We start from the raw sequence: 20,523 nt of genomic DNA, 5'->3' as shown, positions 1-20,523 counted from the left end.
TTTGTCTCACAGCTCCAGGCTGCTACTTGACTGGAATCCAAATAAAACAGTCGCACTTCAACGGACTGAAGAGGATGAGGAGGATGAGCTGGTTTCTTGTCCTAATTCTCTCCTTTGCTCACAAAGGAAAACTACAAGTACAATATAGAAAACACCACACTTGTCTGGAAAATGTTGATCCGCCGTTTGGGCTGTCACATTTGAAATTTTAGTCGATGATTAATTGCCATACAAATACTTGCATTTGAAGATTGTATCCTTTTCTGATCATTTTCTGCCACTATTATAGTATAAGCCTAAACATAGTTTAATAATACACATACATCTTATTGGCTTTGCAACTAAATCCATGATGCTAATGCCAATAGATGCTCATTGAAATGCAGTGGTCGAATATTAGACATAGCTTGTGGTGCTAATTATTCTAAGTGGGCGCAAAGTGATGATGTCATTAAAAGAGGGACCACTCAAACCTCAAACGGCAGAAAACCACATGGAAATAGTGATAGAAAAGACATTTCAGTTAGTTTCATCCTGCTGTTTTTATAGAGATAAATGGAAAGGATTTTAACGATTATGCAAAATAATTGCAGTCAGCTCAAATAATTGCATTCATTAATTCCGTATTAATTGCGACAGGCATCTGCCATTTTAAAGCAAACGTCTTTCCTCTGTTTTACAGCAGTCAAGTCAACAACAGTCATCTTTCCCTGAATATCTTACTTCCTTTAGGAGGGAACCCCAGTGCTGGAGTCTAAATGTGGTTCCAACATGTACACGTTGTCGGTCGACTGCAGTGGCGCTGATGCATTCAGCTCTTCAATATTTCAGCCACTCAAAACTGCACAGCACCCGAGCAGAACTAAGCACCAGATCCTCTCACTTAAGACAAGATGCGCTGTAACTTTTGACAAGCACAGTCTGTTTATTCATAGCAGCTTGAAATGTAAGACAAAAAGTGTGGTCCTCTGTCTGTGAGGAAACTCAGATAGCTATTTTAAGCAGCGTTTTTTAAAAACTAACAGCGGAGATAAATCACTTTGTCTGATGATATAATGGTGCCATATCAATTCCTTCATCTTTACAGATGAGTTGAAAGTTAAGTAGAATAGTCTAAGTGGGAACTTAAAGAAAACACAAGTTTTGTATATGAAACCCAGAAGTGACCTTTTTGTTGGTCAGGGTTGATGAAGTGTTTTCAGGATTTCATCGGGCTGCTACTTTGCTCTTTGTAAAGGTATGGGATTGCTGGCTTTAAAAGTATAAAACCTTATTTTCCCCCAATCTATAGTCTGAACTTGTGACAGCTGTGATCAATGGTGTTTGTGTGATGAGGTGCAGTGGTGTATCAGGACCTGATAACGAAAGCAACAGCTGTATAAAATAGTGCAGTCCAATACAACAAACGGTATTCAGACTGTAGCTGAACTTCACACATAGATATTGCATTCACAAATGATTTTTTATTCTATCAGGTGCTGCAGTGGTGTCCACCACCTGAGGTATGTGAAAGAAATTGTGCTTACACACGTGTTTTTGATGTTTCTACCTCTTCTCTCTTCTATTTTTTTTAATCTTTTGTAGCTGTTTTTGCACTTACTATCATGGATCTCTTCTTACCTACAGGTATGGGTAATAATCAGTCCACCACTGAAATACCACAGCAGGTACTGACTGTGAAATTCTCCCGACTGTGGCGATTTCCTAACTTTAGCGTTAACACCATCATGCAGTTGATTTTTTTTTTTTTAAATTTAATTAGTGTATTGCCATGATTGAATTTGGTTCTACTTTTCATGTTCCCATCAGGATGAATTGTAAGGACTTACAATAGAGAAGTGGCTGAATCCCTGCTGTAAGTTTTTCTTGTTCCATACTGTTGTAGTGACCAAATAACTGCAGAAACAATGACGTTCACAAAGTCCTCAACTGTTTTTATATTTAGTGTTAATTGGCTTTTGTGTTAAACTAAGATTAACATAGTAAAATGTTAGCATTTACATTAGCAGCCATAGAGCCTCTAACACTAAGCTCATTCCTGCCTGTTCTTGGCTGTTGACACACACAACTCCTCATGAACTGTATCATCAAAGGCCAGCACTTGGACCATGCATGGTAACATTTATTCCAGACATGCAAAATGTACACCACAGATGAAAACAGACACATACAATACACTGCCAAAGAAAAAAAAAACAGTAATATATAGAAATGGCGTGAAGGTTTGTACTGTTTTACTGACAGAGCAGTGCTTATTGGCTGGACAGTTGATTCCTGACCACCTGATTAGAAGATGGAAGATTTGGTGATGATAGATGTTGGAGAATGACGCTGGTGCAGTAACCCACACGTGATCCGTCATCCTTAGGAGTGAGGTTGCCATTTGGCAGCATCGTGTGGCACATCTTTTGTTTAATTTTGTAGTAAACATGAGGGATCTTTGGATTTTGCTGCTTTTGGATGTTTGGGTAAAGAACATGATTTTTATTATGTACATTTATGAATTAGAATGGAGTCGGTATAAACCCATTTTGCACAAAACATTGTGTTCTACAGTGTTAATACGTGACAGATAGATTGCAGTTACCGTACTCAACTATGTGTTGATGACGTTTAGGTCGAATTACTTTAGCTGCATAGTCTGATAAATGTAATTTCTCAGTCATAGCTGGTGTTTCTCTAGTTTCACGTGTACGAGCCCTTGAGTAAAGAACAACTGGAACTCAACACATGACAGTACTTTTTCATCACTAAAAAGGGACTTTGTCCAAATAACAACCAAACCAAAAAAAAGAAAGAGGTGGCTTTAAGTGGCGCTACATGGTCTTTACAGCGATGTTGCCTGTGCTTGTAGCATAAGCCTGTAATGTGTCAATACAACAGTCCTGTGTATCCAAGGGGACTGACAGTGACTCCTCTCTGATAAAGTGACGAATACAATCTATCGTGCTTGCATTTTGAATAAAGATTCTATAAATGCTTTTTGTTACTCAGTCAAACTCACAGGCCTGCTCATTTACAAAAAATAAATATGTGTGAGCCTGTTTGGCCCATAGCATGCGTACATATTGCATAATATATTTTCCCATATAAATACATTTCATACCATACCAAGAAGGAGCAGAAAAAAACATCCTGTGGAACAATGGTATTTAACAGTCAATGCATAACAATGTCAGAATGGAAATAGGGAGCTATGGTGTAGAAAGATGATAAAAGGTGGGATGTAAAAAAAGAAAAGAAAAAGAAAAGAAAGGTACAAGATGAAGGTACAGTGACAAAACTGAAGGGCTGGATCGTGATGCGAAAGGGAAAGAGAGAGTTCATGAGATGGCGGGGAGTTTGGCATGCGTTTCTGTCTCTGCCAGAGCAAATCAAAGGATAAAAGACGGTTTGGAGACTTACAAGATCACAGTCCTCACACATTCTACAGTGGCTGGACTCACGCCATGTACACAAATCACTCTTCCATGTGCAAACCTGTTGGCCTATCTGATTCCTTCACAATAAAAGAGACAACTAATAACATTCAAAAGGAAGGCAGAATTTTGGTTATCTACATTCAGGCATGCAGTTGGTCTCAATTCTTTTTTTTTTAGTTCAAAAAATTATAATGAATAACAAAAATTAAGAAATGTGTTCCCTGCCCCCTTTTTCACAAACCCTTGAATATCCATTGATAATTTGAGCGCTGGCAAAGCAGCCATTGTGACAGTCTTAACAAACCCAGCACCACATGGCATACAAACATCTTTATAAAATGTACATCTATATCTATATTTCAGATATATTTGTAGCTGTATATGCTTTGAATGCAAGAGGTTCAGTAAGGAATATATGAGGATTATACGCAGCTGTCCAAAGTCCAAACCCAGAATCTGTTTTTCAAAGGAGCCCCATCCCAGACATAGAAAAAGTCTGTTGTTTCACTTCCTCTTTCACGTTCACTTTCTCGTGTCAATCGTTCTCTTCATGTTAAGAAGTCCATTATTCCAAAAAAGAAACATCAAAGAGTTCTCCTGACCACGCACAAATCTGCATTTTCTTTTTCTTCTGTTTTCACCTGAACAGTTTTATGTCAGGTATTTGATTATTTTTGACAAGCAAATGTTATTGGATTCTAATGCATGCATCTCTGAATGATTCCCCCCCCCTTTTGTTTACTTGCTGCAATACCTACTCTCATAAGTTACCTATTTTTTTTATTTCTTTTTTTGCTTTCCGAGGGTGGCCATGACGTAATTACAACATGGCATAAAGTTCAGAATTGTGTATCTTTCTTTTTTTGTTTGTTTTATTTAAATTATTTTGGAATGGGCTTTTTTTTCTCTTGTTGCATCCGTGGTTTGGCTCACGGGTTGTTTTTCCCCTCGGTTCCTCCACGTCAATGGGTTGCTGCGTAACAGAGAAGAGGCAAAAAAAAAAAAAAACTATAGGTTAATTTCACCATCAAATTATATCTTAATATTTTGACTGGAGAAGCTCTAGTGTGGATGGCTTTGAGCAGTGGGGTGCCTTTTGCTGCACTGTCAGCCCACTACAGTCGCTGCAGTGCTAAATCAATCTGCACACACACACAAATGGGGCTTGGAAATGTGCTGAGTATGGACATAGACATACACACATCTCAAGCTGCTGCCGTAGTGTCATATATCACCCTGTAATCGTAATGCAGTAGGTATTCTTTGTTGTTGGACACTACAGTTGTTGTTAAAGCCCTGCGTGTGTGTGTGTCTGTGAGCATAAACATACACACATATCGTACATCACTTTCAAGTGATATATAAGAATTCATATCCATAACCTGTACTGTAATAATACATTGTATGTGCAGCATGCTACATGTTGACGAAGCTGCATCAAATATCAAAGACATAATAAGATGCTCATTAACAACACTAAATTGACATCACTGTATCTTTAAAATGTTCTCCTTGTCTTTATTATACCTGAAAATGAGATGTAGGCTATGATCAGGATCACGCCCAGAATGATGGAGACGATACTGAGCAGACGCGCCAGTCGTCCCAGCCTCCTGGCCCCGTCTATATCCCCCGCCTGCAGGCTGTTTCTGGACTGGAGACACAAAAACACAAGTGTATTACCAAGAGGAACATTTTGATGACAGTATTATGCAATGACTGTTTTAAATAAAGGGGATCCAAGATGTAGAAGCTGAAAGAATCAAATGCGTTCACATGCACAACCACCTCAGGCCGTGTATCCTTTTCATTCCTCCTACCACAACAAGGGAAACCATTAGGACGGACATCTTAACCTTCATGTTCATGACTTCACTGATAATGTTGTTATCGTTGGCATTTGAAGGAAAATGAAATTCAGCCACAGGTGGGGAATTAAGTCATAGCGCACAAAGAGAGCTTCACCTCAACGAAAGACACAGAAACACGTTTCTCCAACAGACCTCAGAAGAGATCGCCGCAAACTGAGTCAGCAGTAACAATATTGACACCTAAAATATTTATCAGCTGGTTCTCCATTAATCGACAGCCAAGTGACTTTAGAAGTTACAGGTCACAGATGCAGAGCAGTTATGTTGACTGGGTGCTGTGGAGTCCTGTCAGAAAAAAAACAAACAATAATTTATTCCCAGCTGTGAGCGGTGAAATTGTCTTTTTCAGAATGGGATTGATGGAAGGATGTGATTTGCAGAGCCAATTGGGTGGAGTATACTGTATGAGAGCAGCAGCGTGAAGGGATTGTATATCAGCTTCATGTTGTCTCCATATACTCACATACACATATATATATTGCTTTTTGTATGCAGCAGACATACCAGGATGATTCATGTGTATGTGAGAGGCATGACGGATAACAATCCTCTGTTCTTGTGCTTTGGTTTCATGTGTGATTTAAATAAATCTCACACAGTTAATGCCACTGTCCTCCCAACATATGTTTATATGTTTCCTTTAATTTTACATATATTTATGATATACATTGTCATTGTGCCATTAGCCACAACCGAGGCAGTAACTACTCTACCTGGGGTCCACACAAAATAGGACAGAAGACACAACAAGAAAGGGTTTTTATAGGCTCAACGTAATTACAGTAGTGCACTGATGTATTAGGTGCTGATCTAACTATAATGCTGCCTGGTTTAAGTTCAAGCTGTCCATGTAGAGGACGTCCACCCAGCAGCAGTTTGAAGACACTGACAAGCTCATCACTCACTGACAGAAGTAGAGCTGAAGGTTAGAAAAATCTATTATCAACTTATCTATCAGTTATTTTATGATTAAGAGATTCATCACTCAGTCTGTAAAAGTGATAGGGCTTTAGGGAACTGCTAAACAAAAAAACCCCCAATGAATTATACTGTAAGAACCCACAACCAAAGGTGGTAGCTGGAACAAGGGAATGTATTTTGACAGTCTTAATGTGTTTTTGTTGAGTTTAAAATAGGCCAACAGGACAGAGCATCAGAAAGTCTCTAGTGTTGAAAGGCTCATTTAAGGAAGACACAACCTTTCTGGCCTCAACACATGATCTAACAGAGCTGTTGTGTCTTGTCAGTGCTAAGTAACATATACAGGTTGTAGCAATATGTCACACAACAAACAACATCGGACCCTAGCAAACATGACCTGTTGAATGCCACTTGTTTCACACTAGTTGTATGACTCCAAAGCATTGGTTTTATGATGGTGATGGTGTTGACTACATTTGTGCTATGACTATATAGTATATGGGAAATTGTTTCATATTATGACCCATGATTTATTTTGTTGTGATGCCAGTCACCCTTGGCAAAATGAAAGAGAAAGAAAAAGAGAAAGAAAGGAGAGGGCTCTGGACGCAAAAGTAGTGTTGAGTGCTCAAAATAAACCTCAGACTCAAATGTTTTAAGAAGCTTTTACCTGTGGCACACCATATCACAAAGAATCACAGGAGGAGATAATGGCTTAAATTGCAACTTAAATCTGCAAAGACATGACCCCAGTTTACAAAGCAGAGAAACAGCCGAACAATATGTATTGTTATCTGAATATTAAATTACCTACTGTATATCAGGATATGAGATGGTGGCTGAATCGTAGAGCCCTAATTGCATGGTGCTCATCCAACAATTCCTAATAATGTAGGCCCTACTTTTGAATTTCACAGAACTGAGTTTGTTTTTTGTTTTTTTTAATGAGATAATGCACCGCACACACTGAAAATAGTACTGGAACTAAACTTCGAAATCAGGTTATGCAGTACGCTGTCCACTCTCTAGATTTCTACCCAGAGCTACTTGTGGGTAAATGCACATTTTCCAGCTTGTGTGAAGCACTAAAGTCAGCCTGAGTCAGCATCCCCACGGGCTGGTTTTAACTACACTTTGGGTCCATGCCCTGATAAACTCAGACTGTTGTGAGGTCAGACTCTGGGGGGAAACAGCATTAGACAAATGTCACTAATATTCAGTGTTACAGCAAAAACACAAGGTGAAGAAATCACATGTAAAAGAGCTTAATACTCTATAAGTTGGCAGCCTTGCACTCGTGATGGCAACATCCCATGTTTTCTAAGCCTGATGAAGGCTGTAGGAGCTGTCTGTGGTGCTGAACGTGTGCAGACCAGAGGCTTCATTTAGCGCAGTACAGCAGTAAAAGGATCTCCCACTCCCATCAATTATATTGAATTACACAGCTACAATTCTGTAGGACACTTTCTTCCATAGAGAAACCGTGCTATTACTAAACCTATTCTGAAATAAATTAACATATATTAAAGACAGAATATGGCCCATTAAAAGTAGCTCAGCAGCAGAATTTTTTTCTTCTTCTAATGATTGACCTCTTGCTTTCACCCTCAATGACAAAATGACTGTGAAAAGAGATGAGGATGAAACAGAGAGGTATAATTATAAAGGACGTAACAACCGGAGAAGATGAGTTGAAACATTATTTCAGTGAAAGTCAGAGACTTACCACTTCCTCATTATAAAAACACAGTTTTCCAGTCTGCTGGTTTTTCCAGTTTTCCAGACTAGACTGAGGAGTTTTTGTGACACACTCCATCTTTTTCTCTGCTTGTATTTATTTATTTTTGCACAGTTTTTGTCCAAAAGTAGGACACGGAGGTGAATGGGTAAACTCTGAGTAAACAGCATCACTTCACAACTGATTAAAAAACAAATAATAATCCATAACACTGCATATTAAATCAATATGTTGTGTGTCTTTTTGCCTCGCTCAGTTAATCAATAGTGAGGGTACAGAGCTGGGGTTGCCTCAGTGTGAGATTACACTGCAGAGGAAAGAGAGACAAAGACAGAGAAAGCCCTCCCTCTATCCTCCCTGATCTGCGACTAGTTACTTCATCCTCCTGCTCCCACGAGTCCCTCTGTCTCCAGGCTGTCTCTGGTGGGCCCTGTTCAGCTAGGTGGGGACGGTGCAGCCCTTGGGTGTTCACTGAGGGTGCTGCTGCCTGGGGAACTACTTTTAAACAGCCGGCTCTTTATGTTTGTGAAAACAGTATATCATTTAAAAACCATACACTTTTTAGAGCGTTATTTGGACCTGTTTAGTTCAGAATAGTTTGAAAAAACAAAACACATCCAGTTTAGCAGCAGTTGTGCCTTGTTGATGACCTTGTCGGTCAGAGGAGAATGGGCAGACTGGTTGGACTGGACCGACCATGTCAGGCCTGTCAAACTAGAGCTTAGGGTTTATCAGCAAGTGACTGGAAAAATGCAGCCTTGCTGATTCATCTGGATTTCACCTGAGGCATGAGCATGAATCCGTGGACCTGCCATTTGTCCATGCTGCTGCTGCTGCTGCTGCTGCTGCTGCTGCTGCTGCTGCTGCTGCTGCTGTGATGATGTGAGGAATGTTTTCTTGCCACACTTTGGGCCGCTCAGTACCAATCAATCATAGTTTGAATGCAACAGCCCGAGTATTGTTGCTAATGGTCTAACACCTGGGAAGATAATACATCATGTGCCAAAGCAAAAGCCGTCTCAAAGTGGCCTCGTCAGTCATCAGATTCAGTTTGATTGCAATGACTGGATGACATACGTGTCTGTCAACCAGACCATGTTTATGCTTGTGTGTGTTTTAGACTCTTGGCAACCACTAAAGCAGCAGCTGAGTGAGACAAGCAGCAGTTGTCGTTAAGAGGAAAAGTAGAAAATTGAAGAATACGTTGCACAGAATCAGCTAAGCTCATCTTGTCTCATTTGAGAAGGTTTTTTTTTTGGTTTAATAGTTTCAAAGTGTGGCTAATTCAGGCTTTTATCTCCATAATTACCTGCTTCAGGTTTAACCATCAAGTGTAGTGTCACCCAGTAATTTATGGTACTTACTAAAAATCATAATAATACCATGCCGATGATGAGAGATTCATTTTACAAAAACAATTTCATTTGACAGGTAATTCTGAGAATAAAACCTTGATAAAAAAAATAAAAAATTGCCAATTAGGCTTTGGTACACTTTCAATGTGACTTTAACGACAAATGCCAAATCAATGCAAGTGTCACTCTGGGCCTTTGGTAGTAAAATAAGAGGTATTTTTTTCTCACACACAGGGGCAGGCTTCAGTGTCTCACTTCCAGGACTGGAATGTGAAGCTATGTTACAAACACAGTCCCACCGGAGCCTTTATTGATTTGGACTCACATCACAGAGAAAAGTTACATCAGCACGCTCAATCAATGTAAGCCCCTTTCAGAAAACACTGCCTATTTAGGCTGCTTAGAGAAAAAGGATGAATAAGAATTGAGGTCAATTTGAATATATAAGAACATACATTTTCCATCAATCATAAAAAAACAGAAGAATTATGGGCCAGGTTTCCTGTATGTTCAGCGTTTGATGTTTTCTTAAGGGGCTGCAAAAGATTTAGTGTGTGTGTGTGTGTGTGTGTGTGTGTGTGTGTGTGTGTGTAGTTGGGGGTAGTGGTGATGTCGGTGGGGGTGGGGGTGGCTTTGCTTGGTTGATGAATGTCTATATTGATTCCTAGCGAGAGTAAGCCTGGTCATATTTGTTTTCTGAATGGGAAATTCTACCTTCAAAGTGTCTTGTTCAGTGTTCATTGTCCTACTACACACACACACACACACACACACACACACACACACTACTCTCTCTCCCTATTTCATATGTCCAGCAGAGCAAGGTGGAGGCTATAAGTCAGTAAGTGCACCCTTTCTCTGGTCATTAATAATGGAAAGCCAGCAGCAGCAGCAGCAGCAGCCTGGTGGAAAGCGACAGTGTACAACCAGGAGCTGGTATGTAGTTATGTCTGCTTGGTCACTTTGATCAAACTGAAATAGTTTATTTGCATTCCCACCCGTTATTCCCAATCAAACATTCCCCTTTTTGTTACTCATCTTGTTAATGTATTCATAAATTTCACATGTGGTTGTTCAATTTTGAAATCTTAATTTGAAAATCTTTTCAATATCGAGGATTCTGGATTATTTAAGATGTAGTAATTGTTGCTGAATGCTCGTCTTATTCTATTTAAACCACTTTGTGTCTGTTTGGGTGTAAGGTGCATCACAGCCTCTAGGGGCAGCTATAGCAGGCCTTTTAGACTCAGTCTTGTTACACATCAGTCTCCATTAAAGTTGCAAACCACTCACTGCGCTCAGATGATCAGAGCTGTCAGACCCATGATGGCACTGCTCTCATTCTTGGAGCTCTAAAATGCATTCTAGCTGCTGCTGCAGCTCATAAATTTTAACAGTATTTATATCTTGGTTAGTTTGTGAACTGGAAACACTGTAAAAGGAGGCTGTTCTAACTGTTAGCACTACAAAACATAAGACCACAATGGTAGCCTATATCCCCTTTCATTTTCATATGATCTGGTGCCCCACCAATAAGGGAACCCTGTCACGGGGGATTGTTATTTCATTTTATTTATGTAGTTCCAAGCACCATGGCACAATACACAATGCCAGTAAAAAAAATGAGTTTTGGGCAAATATGATAATGTAAACAATGAAAATAAAATTTTGCCTCATGCTAGTTACAGCATGAGGCGTATTTAGGCACAGTGGTGCTTTGAGCTAAAAGCTAGTTGACATGCTAACATACACACAGTGACAATGCTAATGTGCTACTAAGCAGTTAAAATGTTTACCATGTTCACCATCATTATTTAGCATTTGGCAAGATGATATTTGTATAAGGTACTAAACACATGGGGCTATAGAGGCTGATGGGAATGTCATTAGTTTTGCTGTCATAAACTGAAGTAGGCCTACTGGATGACAGGTGATCAGATCATCCTGACACGGACATAGGAATCAAACTTAATGACAGTTTAATCAATCGCTTTTGAGATATCCTGGTCTTGAACAAAGGTGGTGATTGACAGTCCAACAGATCAGCATTGCTATTCCCAGAGGTTATCTTCCTTAGAACAGCTGCCCCATAAAGGCTTCGATATTGCCTGTTTGCATTCATGTTGTTATTTACTGCCCCTTTGTCCTTTCGTGCTGGCAACTAGCTTGTCTTTTTGTATCGTATCGTATCATATCACATCGCATTGCGTTGCATTGCATTGCATCGCATCACATCGTTCCTGGTTTTCTGGCTGTAGAACTATGACTGGTTTCATATAATTGGAAACAGCCATATGAAAGGCTCTCCCGCTATGTCTGCAGTATTAGATTGCTAATAAGAAGTAATTTACCTACACACACACACACACACACACACACACACATTTACACACATACACAGTCATCCATCCAGTGCAGCATTGCAAGTCCATATTTCACAGGCAAATCTGCAGAGCGTGCAATAATGCTCCTGCAGTTTGGGCCTTCCCATTACGGGGATAAGCTGGTGAGGGCAGTAAAAACCTATTACCCCTGCCTCTCCAATCCCCATAATTGACTGCACATCTTCTGCGTTTGCCAGCCGCAAGCCTTCCCCAACAGAGCATCTGTCACAGATCTGTGGTTACAGCCAGCTGGAAGTTAGCTTTTAGGTGGTCCTGCTGCTGGAAGTGGTGGTGGATGATGATGGATGTAACTTTCGGTGGTCCCGTAGTTAGCAGTGCACCGTGTGCTGAAAGATACTAACTCTCTTACAAGGCCTAAGAGGCATCAGCAGATTTGACTTAGTTGTACTGTAGATAATTGTAGCCATTTGCAGGATAAAATGAACACTATCTCAATGTCTACTGTTTCATGCATGTACATTAATCACTGTTATAATTATGTTAGTTAAAATCCTGTGTACTGTATGCTGGAATTCTGAATACAGATTTAGCACTATGGACATATAGGCCTAGTATAGATAGTATAAATAGTTCAGGTTGGTGTCAAGTCCAGTGAAAGCAACTAAACAAATCTGCTTCAAAAGTAGTGTTTTGTATATTACGTAAGACTGGCATGTTATTACCCCATAATGGTGAACATGTTTGTACTCCCTTGTGTAAAGGTAAAGGTACTTTATTTGTCACATATACACGTATTGTGTAGCTACACCTAGAGTGACCACCCCCCCCCCTCCCCTCGGTTTCATCTTCCAAATGCAAGACTACAACATCCTTGCAGAAATTTTGCTATGGAGTACACTGACAGGACATGATCTATGTTAACATGGGAATTGAACCCACAACCTTAACATCAGGAGTGACACATTGTACAGACAGAGCTAATCCGACAGATACGTGATCAGCTCTCTCTCCGAACACTGACATGTAGGAGCTGTGTGCATTAGTGTGAGTGTGTGTGGAGAGTCAGAAGACTTCCTACTCCACACATGCAGCTGGACAGCACGATGGGTAATGCCACTGACTTTGAATTGGGAGGTTTGGTGTTTGAATCCCAGTGGTGTGTTGCTTGTGGGAAGAAGAGCTTGCTGTTTATAATGAAGAGATGTGAAAGGTTTTTGCTGTAATTAAAACAAATTGTGTTTTGAGGCACCATTAGTGAGCTGAGCATTATCAGGACATGTAATGTAAGACAATAGTATGTGGACCTGGGTGCTCAACACTTCCAGATGCATACTGTAGCTCAGCAGGTAACGGCACTGACTGTGGATTTGAAATCTGCCTTGATAGCTGCTGTCATCCTGGTGACTGGCGAGTTTTTTTTTTTAACCACATATGAGGTAACACCTGCCAATAAGCTCAGTGAGTAAGGGGCTGGTTCTTAGTGTCAGAGGTAAATAATTCAAGTCTAAGCTAATGTAACAGCATCAACATTCTACTGTCAAAATCCTGAGGTATTTTGCTGTGGATCAGAGACTACTACTACAATTTAAATTATCCAGACAGTTTGACTGAGACAAATACTCTTTATCAACATTTTTCCCTGTTTCTTTGGCTTAGCTATCAGTCAATATACAGTACAGAGTCTATTCAGCTACCAAAAAATGTGTTTTCATCTCTTTCACCCTGGATAATGGATAACGTTTAACTTTGATCTGGGCAGCTTGCTCATATTTGCTAGCAGTTAATGTTATTCTTCCTTTGTCTTGTTCTTTACTTCTGTTGATGAATCGTTACAGCTCTTATTTCTAAAATGTGCTAGTAGTTGTAAATGTATGTAAAACTTGTTATGTAGAACTGAGACAGTGCAGCCTGGGGCTCTGCCACAAACGTGGGTCTCGCACCGGTCCCGGTCCCCCTTGGAGAGAACAGAGACAGTGTGGCCTTGGGCTCGGCCATGCGTAGTTGTTATTAGACAGTGATTGCCTAACATTTGTGTTAGAGAGAATAAACTAAACAGATCCAAACAGTGAGTGTCTTTCCTCTTATTTCACCCAGCTCTATACCTTCCCATCCTTACATGTAGCTTAAGCATCTATGTCACTTTGTCTTAGCCTCTGTCATAAAAGATTTGTTGGGTTTTCAAAAACAAACCTGCGCTTCAACTGTATGGGCTGATTTCCATGATGACATTGCTTACGCACCTCAGTAACTAAACCCTCTCTGCACAGCTATTAGAGTGAGATTATATAAAAACATCAGTCTTGCAGTGGTGTCTTGAAAACAAGAGATAATTTACAGAAAACACAAACAAACCTACAGCTAATCAACATGCAGGAGAATTAATGAATACACATGCCTGGGACCTGGTCACCCTATATGTACCTGATGAATTCCAATATTCATGTGCTTTTTAAGTTTTTACCAAATTATCAAAGAAATATCTATCTCTCGAGATGCTATAAGCGGCACTGAGCTCTCCAGCCATTTACTAACTTAGTGTCAGCTGTCTTGTGAGGGTAGGTTGTGGACAGTCAATTCATCAGAACTTTTTTTTTGCCTATAAGAGTAGCTTCCTGCTGTTGCTGCTTCCTGAAAACAGATGAAGAGAGTGGAGTTGAAAAACAAAAACCAAACCAAAACAATGGTCCAAATCAAAACTAAAAGGCTCCACACCAATCAGCCACTCCATTTAAACCTGTTCGGATATAACAGCTGACTGGTGAGTAGAAGTGGAGGGAAAGGGAACCACAGGTTTGGATGATAAATCTCTGAGGGTTTAAGACTGTAAGAGCATTTTATCTGTTGTCAGCAGATATTACAGTCTAAAGGTTATACATTTACATCAATGCTTACAGAGCTCAAGCTGAGGTTATACTGTAGTTTGCAGTAGTAATTTTAATAGGAATACCTGGCACACACACACACTACATAATACTGTAGGACATAAAAGTACTAAAAAATATTTTGTGTGTAGGCTACTGTATACCTGAACCCAATCTTTTGAAGGCACACAGATAACATACTCTATAGTGTGGTATTTCCAATCAGATGACAGATTAGGTTAAAAACAAACAAACATATTCCTTCTTATTTCTCCTCTTCCCGGGCTGTTTCTTCTGACCTCACCACATTAATGTCATCTCAGCAGAAGCTGAGCAATTTCTTCTTTTCTATTCAACTTTCCAGAAGTATCCATTTCACATGGGCGAGGGAAGTATTAGCACTTAGTAGTGATCTTGCATTCCAGGGCTGCATCGTGTGGTTATCAACCACATTACTTTTGATTCATTTATTCACAGCAAGTGTAAAACCTCTGTTTTCCTGCTCTGACTCACTCGCACTTATCCGGCATCGTCCTGGTATCTGATTCAATTCCTTTCTAATCCAGTGATAGGAACTACTTTATGGCCATTTGCTGCCTCTCACACTCATCTGCCCTTGTAGTGAATGATGTTGTGATCTTCTTCGTGAGGCCCGTATCCCCTTTCCATGCCCCCAGGAAAGAAAGAGGATGTTGATCGCTGCCACAAAACGGGCTAACTGAAGCAATCTGCCCTCTGCAGAGAAACCAAATTGACTTCTCTCGCCTTCTATCGAGTTAGTGGCCAGCTCCAGTTTCTTCCTCCTTCACTCTTCTTTCTCGTGCCCTCTGTCAAAGCATCTCTCTCTCTCTCACTCTCTCTTTCTCTCTTGCGCTTTCTTCCACTCACACACACACACACAGCGCGTGGTGTGTGTACCATTAGCGAGTGGCTGACTTGTGAATGTCAGTGGGTTCATGATGATGGCTCGGTGAAGAAGGCTGTCTCTTGGACACTGCCTGATATTCCCTTTGGTGTGATGGAGTGATATTACAGAGCTAATGGGTTAGTGCACTGCCTTTGCTTTGTTTCTCTGTAGATCTGAATTTTGGCTGCTGTACAGTGTCAGAAGTAAAGTGCGCTGAAAAACACAAATGGCTGTGTCAGTAGCAACTAAGCTGCTATCAGCCAACAGGAGTTAAATCCTGATACAACAGAGTTACAACTGATGGTACTAAAGGACTCCTGGTAGAAGATAGCTAGACATTACTGCAGAGCTCTGTCAGGAGTCTTATTTATCTGCACCACTCAGATACAGCTGATTGCCCTCTCTGCTGTTGTTTCCTGGCTGTACATAGTGTAGAGGTTGCACATAATGAGACTATTTGTTCTGCTTTGTTGTGGCTCTTATAGAGCTTGATGATCCACGTGATTTTCCACCTGGATCCACAGCTCACAGCCTTTATTGTGTGTTTGTCGATATCCATGTTAAAAATAAAGGGAGAGCACACAGTCTGGGAAGTGGAGGTCAAAATGATATTTAGCGTTTTGTTTTTAAGTTTTCCGTAGCCCATGGTGCTCTTCAATTTCAAAACAATCATGAACTAGATACAGGGGGATCCAAGAGTTGAAGGTCTCACAATGACCAACATTCAAGATCTGACACATTTAACCTTGCCTCTCTGCAGTGATGGTGGCACATCCTGGAGTAGTTCCAATATTTTGTCTCACACCTCAAGCAGAACAATGAAGCCTGAAGTTGTGTTGAACATTATCAGCTAGCTTTGTGTCTTAAATGAAAATGTTCAGTCATTAATCTCCTTCAGTAAGTCAACCACGGATAGGCTATAGAAATGTGAAAGGAAACTCTTGAACAGAATGATTTAACACAATTTGGATATTTTGGGATCTTTCTAAAGTGGTAAATAACCATTCCCAAAATAATATTTCATTTATCTCTCACTCTAATAAACTCTAATAAATCCACTGTGCAATGCAGCGCCAGAAAGTTAGCACATGGCTGATAAACACTGTGCAGCTATCACTAGTTTAAAACACAACCAGCTCTAAAGTGCTAGTGGCTAAGTTACAGTAACTAATTTCAGTCAAACTATCCAAACTACTGTACACACATTATATTATCTTATCTGATTTCATTTCTTCACCTTTACCCTTATAACTACAAACAGAAAACTTGAAAACTTAATGAAAATTATGATCTTGGAAAGAATTGCAGTGATGTCCATTACCATATAGCTTTGACGTGGGATCAGGCACAACCCCCTCAATGTGTAGTTCAAGTACACAGGAATAAATGCAGGGGACTTAAGCACAGCACAAGTTCAGCTCTGTTATGTTATGTGCTGTATGTGTGTGCAACAATCCCTGAGATTTTTCCAGAACACATGAGCCATTTCCACTTGATGATCGTATTCTGACCGAGTCAATCAAGATGGAGGAGTTTCAAAGGAGGTGTGGGATGATGGACCTTCTAACGTAGTTACGTAAATAGAACTATTCTGATAGGCCTGGATCAATCACACCACATATCACAGCTTTTTTATGCAGGAAGTTAAATTTTTTATCAATTTATAGCACCTTCATTTTACAACAAAATGTGGATCTGTTAAAGGGATAGTTAAACATTTTGGCAAATTGGCCCATTGCCATAATCCCTAATGAGATTTCTTGGTTTCCCTCATCAAACTCATCAAATACACAATCCAACAACTGACCTGCACATTCACCACGCTATGGGATAATAACAAAACGTTACAAGATGGAGTTGTTTTAGAGGTAAATTCATGCAAAACCGCTGATGCACGTTCCCATCAGGGGCAGTTTTTCAGCAAGCAGTCTTTGCATTTGCCTCGAAAACAACTCGTAACGTTCCGTTATTATCTCATAGTGTGGTGAATGTGCAGGTCACAACTTGTCCACGAGAGCGTTTTGGAGTTGTTGGATTGTGTATTTGGTGAGTTTGATGAGGGAAACCAAGAAATCCCATTAGCCTCTGTAGCGTAGCTCTGAGCAGCTCGCGGCTCTGCTCCGCTGTTCTAAAAACAGCTTGCAGCGACAAATAAAGGTAATGAACCTACTGCTATGACTATAGGGATTACGGCAATGGGCCAATTTGCCAAAATGTTGAACTATCCCTTTAAACTCAGAGAACAGGGCAGAATATTTTCAGATTTGACACAGACAACACAAGTTGTCTATGTGTGTGCCAAAGTGAATTAGGAGTCATCATCAGTGAGCTGTAGCCTACTTTATCTGCACAGTTAGGTTAGTTTTTCCTCCCTTTGTGACATAAAAATAGTCAGACACAAATGACTGACGGGTTTCTCTGCGCTCAGGTCCCACATGATATTCACATCATGTTTGCATTTTTCAATTGAACCCCCATGTGTATATCTCACTTTGATATCTGGGACATTATTTGAATTGAACAACGCTACAAGCTCCAACAGCCTTCATTAAGAAGTCCACCATTTTTACTGCAGACTTCTCTTCGCTGCAGAGGGTGACAGTGACAAAGTGTCAGTTTTCAGTTCGATGCTCAACATGGAACTTTGTTAAAGCCGTAGTGATGCATCGTTGTGTTGGAAATAATGTTGTAAACCATCGGAGAGAGGTTTCCCCCCAAGAAGACTTTTACTAAATGGAAAGCACTGAACACTAGAGCAGAGTATCGAGCATCTGCTGCTGCCTGATGTCAGAGTGAGAGGATAAATCATCCGTCAGCCCCTCAAACCCAGAACCTCAGGCAGCTGAGTGGCAGCAGCAGACCTGAGATCCTTAGATCCTTCAAAGCCTCGCCACTGAGAAAGCTGATGATGCACTGAAGCGTGTATGTCTGCGCACCAGCAAAACCCTGATATTCATGAGTGTATCAGAGGTCACAGACACAGCTGCACCGCTTCTTCAATGAAATAAGAAACATCTGGATGATTTGGGGGATGTTTATCTTCTGTTAAGATGCTGAGCTGAAATTAACTTAACGTTTCTTTCACGATTTGAACAACTTCAACTGAGGGGTGGAAACAGCTTTCATTAGCCCTTTTCTTCAAAAAGTCTATATGAATGCAGCCTTCAGAGGAAGAAATTAGACTGGACTGTGACATTGTAGCAGACGCTATAGTGTCAGCAGAGATGGTTAAAAAGGGAAAGTACATTTCTGAGAGAATCTAACCATTGAGTCAAATATAGAAAATAAATCAGTGAATATTGACAACTGATTAAAAAAAACAAAACAAAAACAAATATTTATTGATACAGCTTCTAAAATATAAAACAATATGCTGCTTTTATCTATTTTAAATCAAATACTGAGGTGTGTATCATCCTGTTCTCTATGAACTATGACAGACAGCTTCTCATTATTAGTCCTACTTTTTTTTTTGATAATTCAGAAAAACTATTTTGATTTCTAAATTGATATAGATACAGGATGAACAGTCCTCTCCTATGTGACGACCATGACTCTCACTCATAGATAATAAAACCATAAGAGAATTACTGGAGAAATACTGTAGGCCTGCATAATTATATCAGAAGATTGTGTCAAGATGAAAGATATTTTCAATACTGTATGAATGTCCCTGTTAAATGTAGGATAAGTTTGAATTTACAGACTTCAATACAAACTACAGGCAATTTTCTCCTATTTTTTTTTTCATTAAATGTCTGTCCATCACATTCACTAGCTCTATTTACTTATCCGTCTGTCTGATGTAGCCTAGTTAGGAGTGTTGTCTTTGGATACTTTTGATAATCTTCATGCAGCGACGGACTCACCATGATGGAGTACACCAGTGCGACGATGCTGATGGGCCACACGGGGCAGAAGCAGGTGAAGATGACTAGGATGAGGTAATCCCTGGGCTTCGGGGTCTCCTGCACGGTCGCGTTCCCGGTGGAGGAGCGGCTCAGACTGACCTTGGACGGGGAGAGTGGCGCCGCGGCCGCCAGCTGCCCCACGGAGCCCGACCTCACGGCGACGCTGTGGCCGTTCTGCTCGGCCTCCAGGCCCTTGTCGCTGTCCACGTTGACCGTGAAGGAGGTGGACATCTTCATCCCGTTCCCCCCGGGCTCCGTGGTCACCGCCAGCAGCTTCTCCGTCTCCATGAATTGCGGATGCTGAATGCCTCCTCCGCCTTCACCCAAGTTTGACTTGAGGAAGTCGGTGTCCGTGTTGATGGCCATGTCCAAACTCTCACTTCAGATCAGATTTATATGGGAACAGAAATATTTATCAAATTGGTTTAAGATGTTTTACAAGTCAGCAGCCGGTATTCCATAATAGACCTCAACTGAATGCAAGTTTGGACAACTAAAGCTGGGATCAAACTTCAACTGAATGAGCAGAGAGCAGACTGTCATCACCGGCCGAGGTGTGGCGGATGGATGAAGATGAGATTGCTGTGCTGTGGAAGCTCAGGGTGTGATGGCTCAATCCCCTGAAAACAAATGGGATAAAATCAGAGAGGAAACGTAAGCAGTGGCATTCCTCTAGATCTCATTCTTCCTCTTGGATCACTTTTCCTTCAGCCTCCTTCACATTCACCGTTTCACTCATTTCCAACAGGGACCAGCTCAGAAAAAAAAACCTCTCCTCCTCAACATCCAACATCCAAAACCAGTCAGAGTGGGAACTCTCCTGGTGTCCGCCTCGATCCAAGTCCCGACACTTCTCTCTGAGTCTGGTCTGTTCACGGGGAAAGTAGCGCGATTTGTTTTCTCTCTTCCTCCAGAGAAAGGAGGATGGAGATGATGCGTGTTTCTCTGAGAAGACAACACAACGAGCCACTTTCTCCTCCTCTCCTCCTCTGTCTCCACGCCGCAGCAGCACAGCCACTCCACTCAACTTGGGACCACTGTAAAGTGCCCATGTGTAAACAAAATACATCCGGTACCGAGGTACAAAATAAAAGCTTTATTTGCCAACAAGGGTCAATACTTCCACCGAGGTTCGGCTCCATATGATTCTTTACTTGCATTCAACATCTTAATTAAACCATACAGCCTATCA

General features: G+C 40.7%; 1 protein-coding gene across 1 annotated transcript; it reads right to left on the bottom strand.

Moving 5' to 3' along the window:
• Positions 1-4,202: 4,202 nt before the first annotated feature.
• Positions 4,203-20,328, bottom strand: trarg1a (trafficking regulator of GLUT4 (SLC2A4) 1a). The gene is made up of 3 exons (XM_085795552.1): positions 19,290-20,328; positions 4,950-5,076; positions 4,203-4,395 (listed from the first exon to the last, which is right to left on the bottom strand). Exons 1-3 carry the CDS (start codon positions 19,695-19,697, stop codon positions 4,385-4,387), a joined length of 546 nt encoding a protein of 181 aa, XP_085651678.1. The 5' UTR covers positions 19,698-20,328; the 3' UTR covers positions 4,203-4,384.
• Between the last annotated feature and the right edge of the window lie 195 nt (positions 20,329-20,523).

The sequence above is a fragment of the Trachurus japonicus genome, chromosome 13, assembly GCF_045865225.1.
Source record: "Trachurus japonicus isolate A0001 chromosome 13, Traja_1.0".
NCBI classification, from domain to species: Eukaryota; Metazoa; Chordata; class Actinopteri; order Carangiformes; family Carangidae; genus Trachurus; species Trachurus japonicus.
This window is presented reverse-complemented; position numbering and strand designations above follow the sequence as displayed.